This window comes from Augochlora pura, chromosome 2 (assembly GCF_028453695.1).
Source record: "Augochlora pura isolate Apur16 chromosome 2, APUR_v2.2.1, whole genome shotgun sequence".
In the NCBI taxonomy this organism is placed as follows: domain Eukaryota; kingdom Metazoa; phylum Arthropoda; class Insecta; order Hymenoptera; family Halictidae; genus Augochlora; species Augochlora pura.
Window position 1 is genome coordinate 15,684,989 of NC_135773.1, and position 22,257 is coordinate 15,707,245.

At 41.3% G+C, this 22,257-nt stretch overlaps 1 protein-coding gene across 5 annotated transcripts in view; it reads left to right on the top strand.

Moving 5' to 3' along the window:
* Mam (neurogenic protein mastermind) overlaps positions 1-20,646 on the top strand; it is a 429,033-nt gene extending 408,387 nt beyond the window's left edge. For all 5 annotated transcript variants that reach the window (XM_078195843.1, XM_078195853.1, XM_078195846.1 and 2 more), the window contains 4 exons: positions 2,730-2,910; positions 7,296-7,601; positions 10,627-10,878; positions 14,164-20,646. In XM_078195843.1, the coding sequence (XP_078051969.1) occupies positions 2,730-2,910; positions 7,296-7,601; positions 10,627-10,878; positions 14,164-14,399 (975 nt within the window). In that variant the 3' untranslated portion in view covers positions 14,400-20,646. The remainder of the gene's footprint in view (positions 1-2,729; positions 2,911-7,295; positions 7,602-10,626; positions 10,879-14,163) is intronic.
* Positions 20,647-22,257: the final 1,611 nt, after the last annotated feature.

A 22,257-nucleotide genomic window follows, 5' to 3' on the forward strand; every position in this document is an offset into this window, starting at 1 on the left:
ATCAGCGGTCTAATAACACAGATCGAATAACGTGTTAACCGAATGGATAATTTGAAAGTGCATTACCAAGTTATAGGCACTTTTATAATTTCGTCCGGCCTCATTTTCCCAGCGTAGATTGTCTCCGAGAAAACTGTAAATTTCATCGGGCTCTCCCGATATCGAATGTGGATCTATCGGCGCGTCTGATCATGAGTTGCCGCTTCTACTTCGCGTAGTCATGAATTTCAAATCTCTCGCAGAAAGAAGTTTCGCGTCAGCTAACGTCATCGGGAAAGCAATCGAATATGAGACATCGATTTCCATATTACAAACTCGTGTTTCCTGCACTGAATCCGTCGGATTCTACGGGCGAAAGATGGCGACGTAGAAAAATATTCGAGATATTCGTGCATCATTTTGAAGAACAGACTGGTTCGTAGAAATAACCGGAATTTTAGGCGAAATAAAAATTGCTCGAGTAATTCGAATAAATTAATGGATAATAATAATACTTTATTTTTGTAAGTATAATAATAACAACAGTATAGTATAGTATAGTATAATCGTATAATAGAATAATAATAGTAATCTTTAATTCATTGATTGTGATGAAAGAAACCCTTCGTTGATAATTAATTATGCGGTTAATAATTATATTCAGAAGATATAGAAAGAAATATGTGAGAGAAAAAGAAGAGAGAAAAAAAGAAGTAAAATAATACTGTAAGATTATATTTAATAATAAGTTCGTTTAAAATTAGAAAAATTATAGACTAGAATAATTAAGAGAAAAATACCGAAACTGAGAACATGACTACTCGACAATTTTTAGACTTCTTTACATATCGATTTCCAGAACAACTCTTAGACTTCCTTGCACTTTGACTTTCAGAACAACTCTGCCGTTCCTTTCAACCGACCAAACCCGTTAACCGATCATCGTTGTTTAAACTACTACCTTCGCAACGGCGGATGCCACTCGCTCTCGTTGATGTTGCGTCTTTTGGTCCCTACAATGTCCTTATATTATATCGATCGCCTTATATTACGATACTACATGATATACTTGATTCGCCTACATATTTCACTTACCAAGTTCGCCATAAAAGCAGATGATCCGTAATCCATAAATAACGAAAATGAATCGGCGAGTAAATTGCCCGGATCTCGCGGCATTTTATGGCAGCCACTTTGCCGATCAACGAATTAAAATAGCTGAAGAGAGTCGAATCGTTGGTGCAACATCAGAAAATTCCTAAAACGGTTGCAGATCTTGCTGAAACGAGGAGAAATGCGTCGTCGGTCAGTCGGACTTGTAATCCCTTTAACCGTGCAATTATCTGTTTAATGGATTATTATCATGCCGAGGGATTTTTGTCCACTTAGATCGAGCATTCCGAGCGTCGCGTTGCGTCGCGCGGCTCGCCGAGGTGTTTTTCCATTCCTCGGGCATGCAACCAGCGATTAGGCGAACGTCACCGCCCTCTTGCTCTCTCGCCGAGCCTCCGATCCCGGTGAACGGAGGAAACTGACCATCCTCGGCATCGACACGTAGCAATTTCGCGCCGACGTTTTTCCCATTGATACCACGCTCTGGAGCGATATAGAAAGAGCAAGAGAGAGGGAGAACGAGAGGGGAGGGGGGGAGACTCCTTTGATCACGTACCCGCGGACGTGATCGAATTCCCGGATTCTTTAACGGCGAGAATGGATCGGCACCGATCGCTGTGATCCAGTTACGGAGCGCGATAAGAGCGTGTTCATTCGCACGGTGATTGGACACGGAGCCGGGTCCTTGTGATTAGGCGAACGGGGAATCGCTCGCAGGAGCTGCCTCCGACGGATTAACCGATTCTGAAAGGATTTATGACGAGATTTTCTTTCCGTTTTGTCCTCCAAATGGATAAAGTCTAGCGGGCGATAGCCTTCTGGGTATTCTACGAGATTCTCCGTTCAGATACGCTATTTGCGTTTAGATCTTGTTGACTCAACAAATTTTGCTAGAAATTTAAATAGTGTGAGGTAACGGCCTCATAATTTTGAAGAGAGTAAACTTATCGGTTAGGCTAAATTGCGAGAAATATATATATTGTATGTATTCGTTTTCGACCAATTTCTTCTTTCTTGTCGATTGACAGCACATAAGTCGCTATACTTATACATATACATATGTATATATATGATTAATAAAATATTTTTAATTACTTCGACAGAGTAGTAAAGTAACGTAAAAATTTCAACAAGTTAACTCTAACCCTTTGATTGAAATAAATTTCGTTATATGGTCAATTTTCGACGGTATTGGGCAGCGTAAAAGTTACTATAACTTCTTATCATACTGCTCTTTCTTACAAACAAAAATGTTTCTAGTTGCTTCGATAATGTAGTAAGCCAACATAAAAATTTCAAAACAATGACTCTAACCCATTAGTTAAAATAAATTCTAACAAATTATATAATTTCAACACTATACACGAAACAAATTTTCACTTCGATATACATATATTACAAGGTATTATAACTGCTACGCATAGACTTCTTTACGACATAAAAAAAATATTTCCAATTACTGTGATAGTGCGATAAAATAGTGTAATAATTTTGAAAATATTGCTATAGCACATCGGTCAGAATAAATTTCGGCGACTCGTCGTCGGCTCCCGACGGCTCGCATCGGGGCCGCCTCTTCGAGAATCGCCGGAGACGTTGGATCTGGAGTAATTGAAGTCCATTGTCTTGTTTTGCAGGTGATGCAACAGCAACAGCACATGGCCGGCGGAATGGGAGGCGTGAGACCGCCGCCACCGGAATACAAAGCAGCGGCTCAGGCCCAAATGATGCACGCCGGTATCGGCATGGGTCAGCAGGCGAGGTTTCCCAACACCGGGCCTATGCGCAGGGTTACGCAACAACCGATGCCACCTTCAGGTTAGTACAGGACACACCGTTCGACACCGTGCCCGCGTATCCGATGCAATCCGAATATTTTTACCCGCCTGTAAGCACCGGGACAATTGAAATTGTAATCCCGGGACTCATGGAATTTTCATGATCGAGCGGCTGCTCCCCTTTTCGTTCGCCGCTAATGCACCGACTAATCGGTTAACAGCGAACGCTTCTAGGCGATATTAATCCTTACGCAAGCACACGAGCGCAAACGCGTCTATCTTTTATCATCGGTGCTTGTCTCGAATGTTTTCGCCCTATAGACTCATCCTCGATTGCATCCTTTGGTATATTCGATTTCATTACGAAAGATATTACGGGAAATATAAAAGAAATTATTAGAAATGATAGTAACAATATTTTGTATAAATCAAACTCTCCTTACTTTTTTTTAACAATAATTTGTTAAACAATTTGTTCTTTTTTCACGTATCTTTCGATTAAGAATTGACAGTACTCTCGACCGAATTTTTGGCGGTTCTCTTTGGGTTTTTTAAATCGGTGTTGATGAACGCTTACTGGTCACGCCTGACTTGATTTCTCGCACTTTTCCGACCGCACGTGACAGAAATAAAGAATCGATCCCAGCGTAGATATAATAAATTCCGTCATTCGTCGAACCCCAGCACCAGGAGTCCTATAAAATCCTGAGAAATTGATAATGAACCCGGTAATACCCGATCATGGCAGCGTAATAGCACGATTAAAATCTTCGTACGTATTTAATCGGCTCTTTTCACGCCACGATTTTCACCGAGGAAACGATGGATCGACATCAGAATAGCATTTACGGATCGGTTCAAACGCTTCGACTGCGCTTGTCGTTAATCGACTTCGAAGCGTGAACTCTGCTTTATTTGCCGTCGCAATTATTCACGATACACGCGTGCCTGTGATTAAAAGGCTGCAGAAACATCTCCGATGAACAATGCTACAATTACGGCGATACGATTGTTATTAAACCGTGAATCTTTTTTGCGAAATAAAAATGGTCCGCGTCGAGCGCAATAAATTTCGCCGAAATCCATTCTACTCCCATAAATGTTAACGAATTTGATAGAGTAGCATGATTAAATTTCTCCGAAGCTTCGATCACTGTACATTTAACGCGCTCGAAGTTAGAACCTTCGCTTAAATTCTACGGTTTAATTATTCGAATTGTTAGCGGGATATGGTGAGCGCAAGCGGATTACATATTCCCGCTCGAAAATTTCAGACCCCAGGCAGACTGCCTGGTCTCTGTTTACAGCGAGCCGGAAATCAAGCAAGGGTTTCCCCGGCACTGTTTCGCCGTTTGCGTTAAAAGTACCGACGGTCCATCACTTTCATATGCGCTGGCCAGAGTCGAAAGGCACTCAGGCTAATGAGAACCCGACGCGCTGCTATCGATTCTTTTCTCTTCCATCGGAACGTGCGCGCCTACGCGACTCGTCGATACCCGGCTCCGATTTCCCTCGCGTGACGAACTTAACAATCGGCGACCGACAATCGGATCTTAAGCAGACCGGGCCATTGTTGTTCTACCTCGACAGCCTAATCCAATATTGACAACGTGATGACGATACGCACAACATTCGTATTTACCATCATTTATCAATCATTCATTTGCCAGCATTTTTTCATCATTGCTTTACCAGCATTTTTCAATCATCAATTTGCCAGCGGTTTTGAATCATTATTCTATCAGCATTTTCAATCATCTATGTGCCAGCATTTTCCAATAATTTAAGAATTTACCAACTCCTCAAACATTTAACAAGTATTTTTCAATGTAAATTTTTCATTTACAAAACATTTTATATAGAATATTTACTAAGATTTTATTAAGATTCGAAAAAAACGTAAGAATGTTAAAAGAGCATCTAATTTATGTCAAGGAACCTTGCTCAATAATTTTAATAATAAATATTGAGGAAATGTGTGCTCGATCGATATTTCAATATAATTCTCACGAAAACTAAATCTCCCACAGAATTAATTCTTGATTTTCGTCTTATCAGCGGCCATAGAATTCACCTGACCCAAATCGTACCATGAATTATGAAACACCGTGTATGCAAAACATCGTCTCTAATAGAAAACTCTGTAAAGTATAGAAGCTCGTGGGCGCGACGCATGCAAACAAGAAGATCGTTCCTCGAAAAAGCAGGTTGACTCGAAAAAAAAAAAACGCAAACGCGATAAGTTCGATAGTGTGTTCAGCGAAAGCCGCGAGCACGGGAGAGATGTTGTTCACCGGGGATAACCGCGATTATCGGAAATCGCGCGGCCGGGTAAAAAGGCGAGCGTGTCGAATAATCGCGGCGAGAGATTCGACTGCGGGGCGTCCATTCGAAGGGATGTTTACACACTTCTTAATCATCGGTTAGACGAGTATCCGGGGCAAATGAACCCGATCCCTTTCTTCCTCTCCTTCTCTTTGGATCCGCTCCAGATCGAACCGAAAGAACATAAAACCGACGGGGGACGGCAGGGGGGAACGGGGGACGACGAGCCGGCTCGTAAATATCCTTATACACTTGTACGCCGCGCGAGAGACTTGTATCGATCTGCCCGGAGCCACTTTCATAAGATTCTATCCGAACGAAAATCCACAGCGTTACCGTGCTACGTTTCCAACGTGCATGTATCCCGGCCGCGTATCTGGCTGGCCTAAATGAAACGACGTCTCCTCGCGATCGATTGCTATACTCTTCGGCGAAATCGCGTATCAGAGGGGGAAAGATGCAGATTGTTTGCTTATCGAAACGCGGAAATTCTGGCGACAGGGAAACGTTTCCAAATGTAGCGCACGTGCTTCAGAAATTAGATCAAGCACAATCAGTGATAAATATTGCCAGACACTCTTTAAAACGGTATATCTTTTTCCAAACTAGAGTAAACCATTTGATTTGTTTTCGATGACTGCTGGAAAATGATAAAATGCTCTGTTTTTCAACCCTTTGCATTCGAGTGGTGACTCTGAGGCACCACCAAAATTGTTCCATCACGTCCCAAGATAATTTGTAAACCAACAAAGTTTAGATTTCAAAAATTGTTAAATAGTGACATTGTTGAACCGAGGCGCAGGAATCAATGTCGTGTGCATAAAAGTGCCCTTTGTTACATAGAATAGAAATCAATATTATGACCCAGGAAAATAATCTCAGATTTACAATTAAAATTGCTTCGAGTGCAAAGGGTTACATTTTTGTTATTACTTAAAATGGCAATGCTGATAAATAAAAAATTAAGCACTGGTTAAAAAATGTGGTTAAAATCTCCTTTGATTAGTTTAGAAAGAATTGATACAACTACTACGGTGTTTATTATAATTCCAAAAGTTCTTAGAAATTTTTGATATTGGTTACAAATGGCATCTGAATTGTTCTCTCCGTTAGTAACGTGCAACATAATTAAACGACGGTATAATATTATTAAAGTAAATTCCACACAAACCCTATCCCCTATTTTGGTTCTTAAATTACGGATAAGAGTTTACACGAAACTGGATTAAAACTAAATTTCATCTTTTAGGCATTGTTTCAGCAAATAATTTTCTCTGAAAATTGTTCAAGCGATTAAATTTGTCGATCGGTTATTAGCTTATTAATGAACTTATTAGCGATACGTTGTCTGTGTGAATATTTAAATTTACCTTTTGCTGGTACTATTTTCTTTACAATTACTGTGATTAGAATGTTTTTGATTGCATTAATTTCTTAGAAAAAAAAGGAATTTTGTATTTATTGTACGCTCGCATTTGCTCGAATGTTTGAATATTAGTGACAAGAGAATAAAATATGATTCCTACTTAACATGTTAACGCTGTCGTGCATCACCGGTAGATCACACGGGTCTGTCCCGCGAGGCGACGTCTATTTCGTTTATATTTTGAAAAATAAGTAGTACAAAATAGGTTTATGTTATTTTATCTCAACATTATAAACAGACATTTGACATAGTTATTTAATTTTTTTTAATTTCGGGCGCCACTTCACAGAGAAAATTGTTAATATCCGGCGTCGACGTGTTCAAGGAACGTATGAAAATTCATACCTAACAGCTTATTACTAAAAATCTCCATCGGGAGTCTGTCTCGTTAAAGTACGGCAAGCGGTTAACACTAAACCTACCGAGCTCGAACAGTGATTACGCGTTTTGCTTTGGAAGAATGGCAAGACCGGATTTATTTAGACTTTCTGCCATTTTTTCATTTAATAATTTCGTATGTAAAAGTTTTTATAATCGAGAAAATTTGATGTGAAATGTATGGAATCGGTCATTTTGACCGACTTGGTAGGTTTAGTGTTAACATAACTCGGAATGCACTCGGTTCTGACTGGAATCGATCAACTAACACGATCGCACTGTTTGGTGTGCCCCAGGTCCGATGATGAGGCCGCAAATGGCGCAGCAGCAGCAGCAGCAGGCGTTGCACGCGGCCGGCGGCAACATGTACATGGGTGGTGGCGGCATGGCCGCCATCGGCGGAATGCATCAGATGCACCAGCGTCTCGGATATCCTAGGACTAACAATCAACGGCCGCCTAACGTCAGTGTCGGCCCGCCCGACGGCCTTGGGAATAGCATCGCGGGCCGCGGCGCCCAGCAGGAGTGGCGACACGTTCTGATGCAGCAGCAGGGCTTTCAGACGCAGATGCGATCGCAATTCAACCAGCAAGGTCATCAAGGTAAGCGTCTCTACACGGCCGGGATGCGGCGAGAGTACATAGTACACCGTGCGTGTGCACCTAATCGCGCGACCGCTCGACGATCCTCGTGCTACCAACGGGCGGGGTACCGATCGTTAAATTTTCCTGCGCCGCGGTAATCGTATAGGATAGTCGAATCAGTTATCGTGGAGTACCCAATTATTCTGCATTTTCTCTATTTTCAAGCATTAAATAATTATCCAACCAATAAGACGTGTATGAAATTATTTTTATTTCATATGTTGAACTTGCAAAAGATAGAAATACAGTTCGAATGATAGAAATGTTGTTCATGAAATATCGCAAGAATTATTTACGTTATTTATATTAAAATAATTGGCTCCTCTACGCTAGCTTGAGATTATATTATAATTGAAAACTTAAATAAATTCTGTCTTTTCTAACCTCTTAGCCACGACGCGCCATTATAGCGGCTTTCACGGATGTTTCGTGCTTTACTCAATTGTTTTCTGAGTTATTAAGAAATGATTAAAGTGAAAGTGTATATGTATAATACACTAAGGAAAGAATATTATATAGCTATACCAAAAGAAATGTATATTAACCCTTTTAGTGCCGGACGACGATATATCGTCGGTTGCTACACTTGTCAGAAGTGCCAACGACGATATATCGTCGTGCGTGTAATAACGTTTTATTCTTCGCATTGCGAGACAACTTTATCTGTTAATAAATTTATAAATGATCTAATTTGATTGTAAATAATCAAATTTCGTTGACAAAGAATTTGTAAACCGATTTGGGTCTGACATTTTACACATTCTATACCGGAGTGTGCTGGGACCCTGTTTACGCAGGAGCGATAAGATGGACAGATGGACTAAAAATGAAATGTTACATATTTGCAATAGCTAGATAACCAAATAGCAATATTTGTGATAGTAAACTTTTGTAAACAATTACTTGTCTTGCAGCAGATAAAATCCGTTTATCGCCCGCACTATGCAATCGATCTCTTCTTTTATTTTTGTTATGTAATATTGTTTATTATGTTACATAATAGCAAAATATATTTAGATGTTACATAAATGCAAAATATATTTAGATGTTACATAAATGCAAAATATATACTTCATAATAATTGGTCTATATAGAATTATGATGAAAAGATGGCTTCTTGTATGCGCAAATACGTTTTGAAAGAGAGAACTCAACGTTTACTTTTTCTTATGGAGACTTTTACCTTTGTTATTTATATAATTTTAAACGAGTAAAGAAAAACTAGTGTCATTGTTTTGTTCTCTGTTTCATCCTTAGTATACTGCTTTTTGAATCATGTAACTATTGTTTCCCGTTTGGTTTTTATGATTATTTTCCCAAACCCTAGTAAAACTGTGAAATTCGGCCGGTTATTCTCGCATAGGCACCTCTTTTTCGTCCGGCACTAAAAGGGTTAAGGAAAATGGTAGCTCAGTTACGAAAAGCTTTATTTGCGCAAAAACCAGCCGTGCCTAAGAGGTTAAGAGTCTGTAGGTTTAGCGTTAAGTATTACGTTTATAAGTCTTACAATTTTTAACTACAAAAATACCCGTATAATGGTATATTCTAATGTAAAAATATCAATTTATTTTAACATAGTTAATGCAATTGGATCTTGACCTCCATTTTACTTCAATTTCCAAGACATTCGTTTCTGGAAGCATATTAAACAGCTACATATCATCTTCCTCTGAAAAAATTAGTTAATAATTTATTGAACTACTTCGAAGTGGCAAGTGACCATTAAATAAAATTTAAAGCATTTATAACAAATATTGACAAATGAAACACGCGAGAAGAATTTAAAAACACTATTGCATTATTGCGTATACCTTTTTATTTACCTTCTGTTTTTTTTATATGAACCGTTTATTTTGGAAGTGGCGTAATTCCATCCTTTATTAAAAGAATGAGATATCATATAATTTGTGATTAATTTATTACAAATTTTCTATTTATAACGAGTTAATATTTAATATCAACTTAAATATTATTGTTCAACTTAAAATTGACCAATAAAAAAAATTGCGTAGCAATTAATTATAAAAGTGGCATAAGTCCGTTTACATTCTGTAAATATACATTATTTTAGTTAAATTTGTCTAAAAGAAATTGATATATTCAAATTACACATCGATAAATCAGTAGAAACATTACTAGACTTCATATAATTAATTCATATTTTTGAATTGACTAATATACTAACCTTTAATTTTCTCGAAGGCAAGTGAAAATGGATTTGCACCATTTTCTAAATAAAGGGTCCACATAAGGGATGAAATACATTATTAATTCATAGATCTGCAGTCTCGTCATTATAATTGGGAATAGAATAAATATATTGGTTCACTTCGTAAATTATTGATAAAGTTCATTTTATCCATCTTTATTTCATCATTGTTTAAAGAATATATATCGTGCTTTCCTGTTGAAAACATTGAAAATAATTTTCTAATAGTATAATCAAACTAATTATTCAATATCTACGCTTAGTAGACTAGAGGTATTTCAAGTTTGCATACCTATTTTTCACGCAAGGAAAAATTATCTACTAAAGATTTTATATCGAATATAGAGAAAAAGTATATTTTATAAGAATGCATATATATATATATATTTTTTTTTTCTCTATATTTTATATAGAATCTTTGGTACTCTCTATGTACATATATTCATCAAAATTATGGCATCTATTGCTATTATTATTATTATTATATATTATTATTTGTATATATTATTCTAAAATTTTGTGCCAAGTATTACGATTTTATTGATTTTTCCGCGTATATGGCGACATTGAACCGATAAGGGTCGGTGCGCCATAAATTCACGAAGTGAATCAAAGATAGATCGAAGACGGATCAACAGTTGCGTATCTAAGTGGAAGATTCTAGGTGGAGCGAGTCGAGACCGATGAAAGGTTCCACAGGGAGCGAAACGAATTGAAAATCAAGGGTCGGAGATCGATCGAAATTAAATCGTGTTACTTTGGTTGGTGTTGCAGGTGGGTTCGGAATGGGGGGCACGGGCGGAATGCAGATGAACGCCGCTCAGATGCAGCATCAACAGTTGATCCGCTCCCAGAGTGGAGGCATCGCTGGCTCCGGGATGGGCAACACCACTCAGATGCAGCAGCTACTGTCGCAGCAACACCAGCAGCAGACATTAGCGATGCAGCAGAGTAATAATCAGATGTCACTGCAGATGCAAATGACGCAGTCCTCGTCGGTCAACTCTGTCAGCAGTACCGGCACCGGTGAGTCCTGGCCGATCGAGCCTTTCTCATCGAATCATTTTTTTCCGCTCTGATCTGATCGGGCCGACGAAAATTAACGCGCGCTACTCGTTTGGAAATTATGCGGTATTCTTTTAATATCAATCTCTGCTGTTGCAACGTCTTGGAAGATGTCGACGAAGATGTTGACAGTAGGTTAACGGAGCGGACATTTTACTTGACGAAAACAAGGAACGTATATCGTGCAGAATTTTAGTGATATTTGTCATAACTAGATCGCGAATTTTTATGTAAAATAAATACTGTATTCATTAATTAGATGATGTAGAAACTACGTTGACATTTATTTCTTTATATTATGATTAGGTGATAATAGTAACATAATATTTTGAAATTTTATAAGTGTTTCTGCTGTTTTGCATTTAGTCTATTCATATTTTTCATGAGTGCATAAAATGCGCAGTTTAATGATTACATATACACTAAGAAAAAGTGGTATTAATTCTTCACGAATGTATGTTCACAATCTGAATAACCGCGAACCTAGTGTTCTCTCTTCAGAAATTGTTTTTGTTCTTAACACATCTCATGTAAACTATTTTCCATGCTCCGATTATTAAAAAAGAATTGTAAATTCGCAACTACTTTTAATATGAATTTTTCAGTCCATCTTTATTAATTCATATTATTGTACATTAAATGACGGTATATTAGGATGGATATTGTAAATCCTTACGCTGTAAAATAGTCATAAATAGAAATATTATTATAAATCCTGCGTACAATGTGTTAACATACAATTATAAATCCTTTGAGATCGTATGTCTACTCTCAGCCATCAAAGCTACTTATTTATTCATATTTATTTTTTTATACATTAAAAACATATTATTGTGTTACATTTATCTAAGTTTTTCTAAGTACAAAAGAATTAATAAATATTCTTGTTACGACATAGTATTGCATATTATGTAGTACTGTTCAACGAAACTTAATTCCGACCAGCATGACACCTATCTATAAACTTAATACGACCGCAAATGGTTAATGTATACATCCTTCTGAAGAGACTCTATCTTTCACATTTATCTGTCGTTTGATAGTTCCTAAATCATTTGTTTATCGTGAAGTTATAGTCGAATCGCGTTAATTTTCTGACGGACTGACTTTACGGGGCGTTTTAAGGAAGCAGACACGAGCTTGCTAGTAGATAACTTACAGACGATTGCCTCGTCATAATGTTTCGATAAGATATCGGCACCGGCAGTTCTCAAATCGTCGTAATTTCTTTCGACCCTCCGTTATTAACACCAATTCCATCGAATTCCATCAATCGCATTTATACGAAGCGATTTCGTGGATTAATTTAGATACAATATCTACGGGTACTTGCAATATTCGTTTCATGTACCACATGCTCGCAATAAATTCGATACACACGGATGCCCAGCCACCGAAGTCTATCGAAATACCAATTAATATATTTACCATTTTCAAATCGCTTCTCGGATTGTATTTATCCCGGTTACTTTATTATTTAAAGTTCCCCCGACGTGGTCGATCGCGAAGTATTCCGACCACTGGAGCACATTTTTCATCGAAATTCGATTTCCCATGAATTTTTATCCGTCGATACTTATGCAAAACATTGCTTAATTCATGCTGCAGCTTCGATCTGTAAGTTTAACTATTCAAGTTTGTGTCCACTACTTTAGACCATCCTGTAGATTGAAGATAGTTAATTTGCGGATCTTTATATCGCAGAATGGTTAAAATTTTGTACGACGTTAACGAGATATTGATAATATTAATAGTATTTATATATACAGTATTACCACATTGTAATCGAATTCTTTCATTTGAACGCGTCGAATGAATGTAGTGAGCTATTAATTATTAGTCAGACATTAATTTAAAAATAATACATTAATTCATAACTAGGTTTAGAAATTCGTTTTTATTGCGATGTATTTGAACAAAACAAATTTTGCTAGAGTTTCTAGAACACGAAAGAGTTGAGCTAGTATTTACTGTGATAAATTTTAACTTTTTAGTTTCCGTTTCGTTAATCAAATTCCATAAATTTTGCGAACTTTTTGGGAATCTTTTGGATCAATTTTACAAAATTTAACGCGTTGACTATTCTTTTATAAGTAGCGCTTCTCGAACAATATAAAGTTAAATTAGAAGAACACGAGCACAAAATTGCACAAAATAACACGTTATATAGCTATACGATATAACAATGAGCAACAATCTCTGTTTCCATTTCTCTTCGGGAAGAAACTTTACAGCAAGCATCGACATCAAGATGATAGATCACCGCGTGACCTATTTGATAATTTGACAATTATATTTTTCTTTACAATAATTAGAATTAGAATTTTAAATCTTTATGTTTTAAGTATCGAAGGGGAAGACATATTGTTCCTTACTGACTTTCTTATTAATTGTAAAGAAGATTATTTTTTCAATAAAACTTATTTCCTTGCCCACTAAAAGACTGTTTTAATAGACACGTTTTGGTTGCTTTTAACCCTCGGACAAAGGAGGTTGCCGACGCCTTCTCTACAATATTGTTACAAATGACGACAGTGTTGTCAAAATGACGAAGAACGAAACTCAAAATCTAACACCTTGCACCACCAAAGAAATCGTTCGTTTACCATAAAGATCCGTAGTCTAATGTCTGATAAGTTTAAATAAAACAAAAAGCAGGGAAAAAGTTAGTTTTCAATTAATAAATAGGCTATAAATACTTTGACTTTTCGTGTAATATAGAATTTGACGAACTAATAATTTTAAATAGCGGTTAGAAGTGTCTCATACGTAGTTAAATGTAATACTATATTATTAGAATGCTAATATACTAATATCCTAATGTAATAATATTGTAGGAGAGACAAGGTGAGAAATTAATTAGTGGGCTGTTTCTTCAGCAAAGATCTTTATTCGACTGCCCTTCTCCTCTCTTCGAAAAAGGATCTCCCACCTCGACCAACCATCTCATCTCCCAAGTAGAGACCTCTTATCTCCGAGCATATAAAGTATGCCGCCTGACCGGCGACGATCTCAGAGATCGCTTACAATATACTGATACACTGATACACTGATATACTAATATAACTAATATGCTAAGTTATTATATGCGCCGACATCTACGATTAAAAAAAGCTAATTTGTCAAATTCTGTATCACACGAGAAGGTAAAAATTTTGATAGCCTCTTCACTATTTGAAAAATCGATTTTTTCCAGCAGTGGTAAAAAAATGAGGAAAACGAATGACACGAGTGTTTAATTTCCAGGTTCGCCTCTGCATCCGCACCAGCAGTACGGAGCAGGTAGTCCAGGTGTGCGGAGCCTGCCTCAGCAACAGCACGCGCAGCCATCGGTCACGACGACGGACCCGTCGGTGGCCGCGGCGGACTTCAGCCTCGAGTTCCTGGAGAATCTGCCGACCGGTGACACGTCGAACTTCAGCGCCCAGGAGCTCCTGAACTCGCTCGATTCGACGGCGAGCTTCAACCTCGATATTCTGTAAGGCCACGCCTCGCGGGCGGTCTATTCGGGATAATCGGATTCAGCTCTGGGCTCTGCTGGCTTCTTCGGGCCGGTCGGAAATCGGCGGCACGCAGACCCAGAGGCCGGGGGATCGATCACAGAAAGTCGTTCCCCTGGCGGTGGACACCCTGCAGCTCGATCCAGGTCGATCCGGGTTCGCAAGTTCCTCGGGATCGGAGCTACCTTCCACGTTTGCTACCGCGCTCTCGCCGTTAACACGTTTCCTTGGTCCACGGTGTCGAGCCGAGAACACCATAGAAAATTCGCCGAGATTTTTGTTCGACCTCGTTCGACAACGAACCGTCATCGTGATCTTTCAGAAAACACGAGCGACCTCGTCACGTAGATTGCAAGATCGAAACGTTCGTAAAATGCTGAGAGAAGTTACACCTCGTGACACGGAACTGAAAATCCGTAGACACGTTGCTGGCGTTATTGTAGCAGTCTCGAGGTACTGTCCCGGGATTAGGTTAGAGCCGGACCTACCGCTGCTGGTCGAACAGCCGGTCGCTGTTGCCTTATATCGTGTGATTTACAGGATTGTAAATATTGAGAAGACTTGAATCGATTTGTCTGCATTGGTTAAATGGATTCGATCTTGCCGTTTTTAGGAGGCAACCGGGGTAGGTTTACCGCTGCCGATCGACTGCGAAGCAGATCCAGATCGAGGATTCTTGGGAAAAGAATTGAGGGAACGGATCGAGGAAACCGTTGCGTTTATAGCGGTTCGCATGAAGCGATCCGAACAATGGGCCGACGACCGGCGTGTAGAAACACGTCGGCCTGTAGATTATTGTTTAGACGATGCGTAGAACGGTGGCGTGGTAGCAGAAGTGGACGCAGTGAATCCGATCGCGGACAGAGGGACGATCGACCACAGCCGATCGTCGGCGCAGGGTGGCCCCGTCGAACCGGAAACGGGCGCGATCGAACGTGTAATATAGTTAACGAATAGTTAAAGCGAAAGTTCCGACCCACCCCATGAACCCCCTCGTTCACCGACGCCCGGCGTCGTGCGGGGGCGGCTTTGCAACCGGTTCGACAAAACCGGTTTCGACGTTTCTTCGCGTGTCCATCGGAGACCGGTCCTAGTGCATTTTCGGCAGCTAGTTTTTCACGGCTGGCGACCCCTTCTTTCTAGGCAATCACGTTTTTAGGTAAAATTGAATTGAACTTCTTAACGGTAAACCGATCGAGGCGGAACAGGGGCGAGGATTCGAGGACACGGCGCGCGGTCGACCGTGTGGGAAATCAAGAGGACTGCGGAGGCGAGCGACCGGGAAACAGTGAGTCGCTGCCGGAGTCGTACACCGTCTATTTAAATACGTTTTGCGACACTCGTATGTTGATACTGTTCGATTTTTCTTGGCCGTTTTCGAAGATCAGCGGAAGAAGGAAAAAAATTAGTCTCGCGTCGAATAGAGAATCTTTCTTTTTTTCTTTTCCTTTGGTAAACGCTGAAATCTGACGCGATTACTTTACGTTGCTGTGCACAGTTTCGATGCAGTTTATAAAATGTAGTTGCCTAAAGATCTGCAGCAAGAAATTGTCATCGACTGCTAGAATTATTATTAGAACGATAGGCACGGTAGGCTAGATAAGGAGGATTCGTTTCCTATGTCCATCAAATTATTACACAGTTTTTTATACACTTCTTTATTCAGTTCTTTATGCAGTTCTGTGTGCAGATCTTAATTCAGTTTTCTACGCAGATATTTATGCAGTTCTATACACAGTTCTTCGTGCATATATTCATGCATATTACCATGGCCGCGTTTAATTGCACGGTAACCGAAATAAGAATTGTTTCTTTTCTCGAGACGGAAGTTACCGCGCGATGAAAACAAATATATCTTGTTTCGTGTCAAGCAACTGCACGCGCCAAAAATGCATAATGATCGGCACTCTATTTTATCCGTCGAACGTGCTTTCATACATGGTGTACAATTTTTGCTGCGACTCGCTGTCCGTCCTAGTCGAATGTCGCGCATTGATAAGTATCATTGTACGAGCAACGCGACGGGAGACGAACAAAGGACACTCCGAGGTCAACCTTCGAACCGACGGCAACGATTTCGTTGCATCGGGACGTTTCATTAGGACGCAGCCGGTCTCGACGTTTCGACGCGGCTGCGACAAAGTTGCCGCGACAGAAACCGGTTCGATGTTTTCGCCGACGATTGTTCTTGTTCCCACCTTCCCCGGCCCTATGCTTTTCTGTTTCTTTTTTCTTCATCGTTCCTTTCCCGACGATTGTTTCCTCCCTCGTCGAGGAATCGCGGCCACCCACGGGAGGATCGATCAATTCCCCGAGTGCACGCGTCGACGACACCCGCGCCGGTGACTTCGACGGGCACTCCCCGGGTCGCGAAACGACGAACTTCTTCTCTCTTGATTTTTCACGGTGGTCCGCGAACGCATCGGCCGCACGATCGAGATCAATTTAGAGGTACGCCCGCGGCTGAAAACTACGTTATCGCACCGGTCCCTCGGAGCGGTTACCGGGAACGTTACGATTCCGGACGATTGTCTCGGAGAAATGAAATTCCCAACTAGTGTCTACGTTTCAGTCGCGCGGTCATCGCTTCGGTTTCCAAATCAACGCCATTCTGATACGATTCTTGCACTCGATTTCTTCATTAAATATCGCAGCCGTGGATTGTTATGAATTCCCCCAACACAATTGTTGAGGAAGAATGATAGTTGCAGACTGTTTTTCAACCGCAGCCTGGATGTGATCGAAGCGGCTGCGCATTTATCATTTTATGACTTATTATTTTTAGTTAATAAAGGGAAGTATCGATTTCTCGTTTCCAACTTACACTTCGTTTTACGTTGTACTTATTAGCCGTAGAAAAATAACGAATTCCAAACTAATTTATGGTGTTCGAGTTCCGTTGACAAGGGTAAGAGCTCGGAACAGATTTTAAAAAAGAAAATGAACAAGAATCGTTCTGGAACCGATAGAACAAATAAATTAACCGATATGGAAGTTGAAGTGAAGGGCGCAACTGAAACGGTTAGAATTTCGGTCTTCGACAACGGTTCCTCGGGAGAGAGGTTTTCTGGAACTTTTTTGATCGAAACCTTCGCATAGAACAGTTCGGAACGGATGTTTTCCGAGCACGCTGTCCGGATATCTCTGTAGATCAATCGGTGTCGCGATCTCGCTGTTGCGTTCGCGACAAAGTTCGACCGTGCGCGCGCCTCCACCGAAAGGTTTGATTCAACAATGTTATAATAATGGCTAGAACGTAGAGTATTTAACGATGCCGCGGACACGGCGTATTCTACAATTAAACAGAAAGTCAATTATGAGATATATATTCGATTCGATGAATACTGTGGCCTGGCGGGCCGTGGTCTCGGCCCGATCGATCGGTCACCTCGAGTAGGGTTCGTGTTTAATGAAAAGCGAAGAGAGCAGGAGAGAGAACGAAACCAATGAGTGATAGAGAGAGAGAGAGAGAGAGAGAGAGAGAGAGAAAATTCGAACGACAGAGAAGAACCCTTCCTAAGGACAACGGTGTTAGTGTTGCTATCCCGGGGATAAGTTAAAAGGACCCTGACTGTATATAAGTATACAAATTTAGAAGAGGAATTTCGAGACGATAAGTTCGCAAAGTTTAGCCGATTAAAATTAAGGACCTTATGGTATAGGTGAATATTATTAATGATAATAGTAATTGATGATAATGGTTGGTACAAGCGAATGAGATCAGAGAGAAAGAGAGAGTGAGTGAGAGAGAGAGAGATAAAAGTGGAGCGATTGATAACAGAGGATGACAGATGTGGAGGCGGATATGAATGAGAACGCGTGGAAGCGAAAACAAACACGGCGATAGAGCACACTTCCTCGATCGAGCGTATTTATTCAGTTTAGTTCCGAGGGTGTGCTCCGTCGCCTTGTCGAAGCTGCACACAAATAATCACGGTCAGGTGTGGACGCCGCTGTTTCCAGCATCGACGAATTGTTTCCATTCACGTGACTCTATTCCGACCGCGAGGACCGGCTCGAAACGCACGGAGAACGTCGGAAAAGCGCCCCGAATGTGTTTCAGTGTCGTAGAGAGAGGCTGCTCTCGAGGTCGCCTCCCCGCTCTATCGTTTCCCCCACCAAGCATCTTCGAAAGAGGCGTAACGACGGAGAAAAGTGGGCGGAGTTAGAAGAGACGGTGGGGCGTTTGTGCAAACTTCGAGCGATCGTTTCGACGGTTGTTTGACGTCGGAAAGAACGATTCACGGTAAAACGGAGCAGCTCGTCGTCGCCGGACAGGCTCCGCGACTAATCTTCCAAATAGTGATACATTCCATAGATAAAGAAAGCAAAAATGGAGTCGGGAAATCCACGGTTCGTCTAATCAAAACTATTGTTTCTAAAAGAGAATGTCAGGCGAGGAGAAAAATAGGGGAGAACATTTCACAGAATGACTAAGTGTGTGTACCGTGACACGCGGTTGACAGATAGTGAACATGAGATAGAGCGAAAGAGAGAAAGAGAGAGAGAGAAATGAGTATAGTATAAGAATATTAATGAAAAAAAATGATATCCTCGACCGTTCGCCGAAAGTGTGCACGAACAATTCCGATTCGGAGTTTCGCTTGTCATAAGTATATTGATAATTATACTCGCGCTCGAACGAATGGGAAATTAATGACTGAACGACAGGGAGAAAAAGAGAAATGGAGAGAATGGGAAAGAGAGGCACGAGAAGAACGAGTGTGAACGACAGAGAGAAAGAGAGCGAGGAAGAAACCAGTGTTACGCGGTGTGTCGCGCGACATTAGGAGAGTATAATTAATCGTTTTTTTTTTTAAATTCTCATCGGGCGGAGCGTTATTATTGTCTTGTAAAATATTGGGGCCACGAAACATAATCTAAAAACTGAAAAACGACGAAAAAATACCAAAAAAAGATATGAGAGACACAGTGAGAGGGAGAGGGAGAAAGAGGGAGAGAGAGAGAAAGAGTGAGAGAGAGTGAGAAAGAGAGAGAATAGAATTTAATGAAAGATAGGTGCTCTGGCTCTCATGAATGAGTGAAATCACCGTGCGAGAAAATCGAGACGATCAAGGATGAAGAGGAGAAACGAGAGGTCGCCGCATGTTGTTCCCATTTTCGTTGTTCGATTTCCCTTGGTTTCTGACGAGTTCCTTGTTCGTTCCTTTGTCATACGTGGACGAATCTAGGCGAGGAAAGAGCGAAAGATAGCGAACGAGTGAGCGAGAGAATAAGGAGAAAGAGAGAGATCGAGAGAAAGAGAGAGAGAGAGAGAGAGAATAAGATGTGCGAGAAAGCTAGATGAGAAATTGTTATAGGAAGAGAGTATTAGGGACCAACGAAACAAAATGAACAAAAGAAACCACGACACACACACGGTCGTGACACGTGCAGAGACACAAGAAACGGACACCGACAGACACACGTGCACAGAGAGGAGACGCGAGCAACAACAGCAACGACAAGCGTGCTGCCGGTGGTGTCGACCGTCACGGTGGATCGTTCTTCTTCTTTTTTGTTTTTGCTACACGGCGAGAGCAGAACACGGAGAAAGTAAATCGCAGTGCCTCGGGTCACGAATCACGTGGCCGATCGCCGATCACCCGATTAACCCTCGCCGTGGGCCGCCGCGCCGGGTCGACCGGGACCCGGCCGCGAGGCGTCCCCGTCGCCTTTGCACATGTCGGAGCGTTATCCGAGAACGCGCTCTCGGGGCTCAAGACTCGAAGACCGGCGATCTCGGTACCACGGAAGTCACGTTCGAGTGGTCGCAGCGCGGGTCTCGAGGACCCGACGTCGTTTTCTGCCGGACCTGGGACGCGTCCACGGTGTCGCGAGGGTTGACGGTGGACCATGGAGGTGGACCGGAAGTAGCCGCGAACCGGCAGTAACGGCGGACGGACACCGTTTCAGCGAGCAACGGACGCCGTTTCGGCGACGGTCCCTGTTCTGACGGTGATCGTCGATCATGGTTTCAGGCGGGGAAAGAACGTCGGTCTCGGACGGACAATGATCGGAGAAAATCTGGCTAACAAATTATGGTCTCCCGGTGTGTTGTGCCGACTCGTCGAGCTGCAACTCCCGGACACACGCCTCGATTATTTATAATATTTATAACTTTATATGATACACGGGCATTTCGCGTAGAATTAAAACGAGAGAGGATGAAACAAGTTCAATGTTGAATCTCGAACTGTTATTAATAAAATGCGTTGAGTTCCTACAATTCGTTTCTTTAATCCGCTCTCTACTGAGTCATCCGGAGGTCCGTGGTCTCGATCATCTTCCTTTCGGCTATCCTGCGGAAGCCTAAGCGAACTGGGTAAATTTAACTCTTTTTCTTTTTCTTTTTCTATTCATCTTAAACGTTTGATAAGACAATCGAGATCTTCGAAAGGATCTCTCTACCGGCGCCTCAACTGGATTTTTTTCATTTTCCTTGCATCTGAAATCGCAAAGTGCTGCAGAGTTGCTGAGCATCGTCTAGCGATCGGGACATTGCTGTCGAAAGTCTTTGGAACGCAAAAGTTAAACAAATGTGTGTATCGCAGATTTGTCGTTGAATTCATTCAAAACGAAGAGGAAACTGAAAAATCGTTGATGCAACGAATGAATCGATTTTTCAGATTTACTCGTCAAACTTCTACTTTGCACAAAGATCCGCTCTCTACTAATAACTAGACTACGGATTCGACGACAAAAATAAATAGATGAAACGATTTAATTTTGTATTACGTTCAACACATTAGACTTGTCAGGAACAGATTTAAATGTCCATCGACCTCCTCCATCTTGCTGTTGATGCAAGCAAAAGCCGGTGCTGAAAACAGTGTCGATCGATTCGTAAACAGCGTTCAATATGTAACACCGAAAAGAACATTCGCCGCGCAACGCTGGAACAGGGCGAACCTCCTCCGCTATTAATTTCCCGTAAATTCGCTGCATTGTTGCTATTGTTGCGTATCGTTCAAGCGATCTGTACGTGTTTTTTTTTCGAGCCGGCGTTCGGGGGTGAGGACCGCAACACGGCGATTCGATCGCGTTATTTTCGAACGGGGAAAGACGCGCGAACGTGCGCCAGGAAAATATTATCGGTGAAAAAGTAGCCCGCAGCGGGTCGCATTTCCGCGCGCGGATAATAAACAACGCGCGCGTGCAGAAGCCGCCGCGCCGCGCCGCGCCGGCTATAAGCTATAAACGTCGAATTGGCCGCGCTATTTGCCAGCTCCGTAACTTTGCTAATTGTCGGGCCGCGTCGAACCCGCAACAAATCAGGCCGCTCGTTTCAATGGATTCCGACGCCCGGTTGTTTGCCGACCGAAAATAATCGCGACGCCGCGACAGAGACAACGAACCCCGATCGTATCGATCCCCAGAGTTTTCCCAGTCCTCGGCAAATTTCGGGGAGACTTGCCCTTCTTCTTCGCCCCGCTGCCCCTGGCGCAGCTAGCATTATACTATTCGTTTTTACCGTAATTTAGGGACGCTGTATTGGAAAATTCAATACGGTGTTCGTTTTTAGGACCACGGGGATATTGATCGACGAAAGATCAAATTTCTATCATGAGCTCGGTAGATTGATACATTGATAGGGGTTGGTTTGATTTTTTTTTTGCGTGAAGCGCGTGGACGACGCACAGCACCTTCCAAGTGTTAAATATCAGATTACATCAAAGTGATTTCTTTATTGTAGAAATCATTGTTACATTGTTTTACTAATACCGCATTGGAAACGTTAATGCGACTTGCATTTTGCAGAATCTAAATAAAAGTACACTGTGAACATCAGCTGAAAAATTCATTTCTACGTATAAACAAACAATTTTATCCCCTGGGA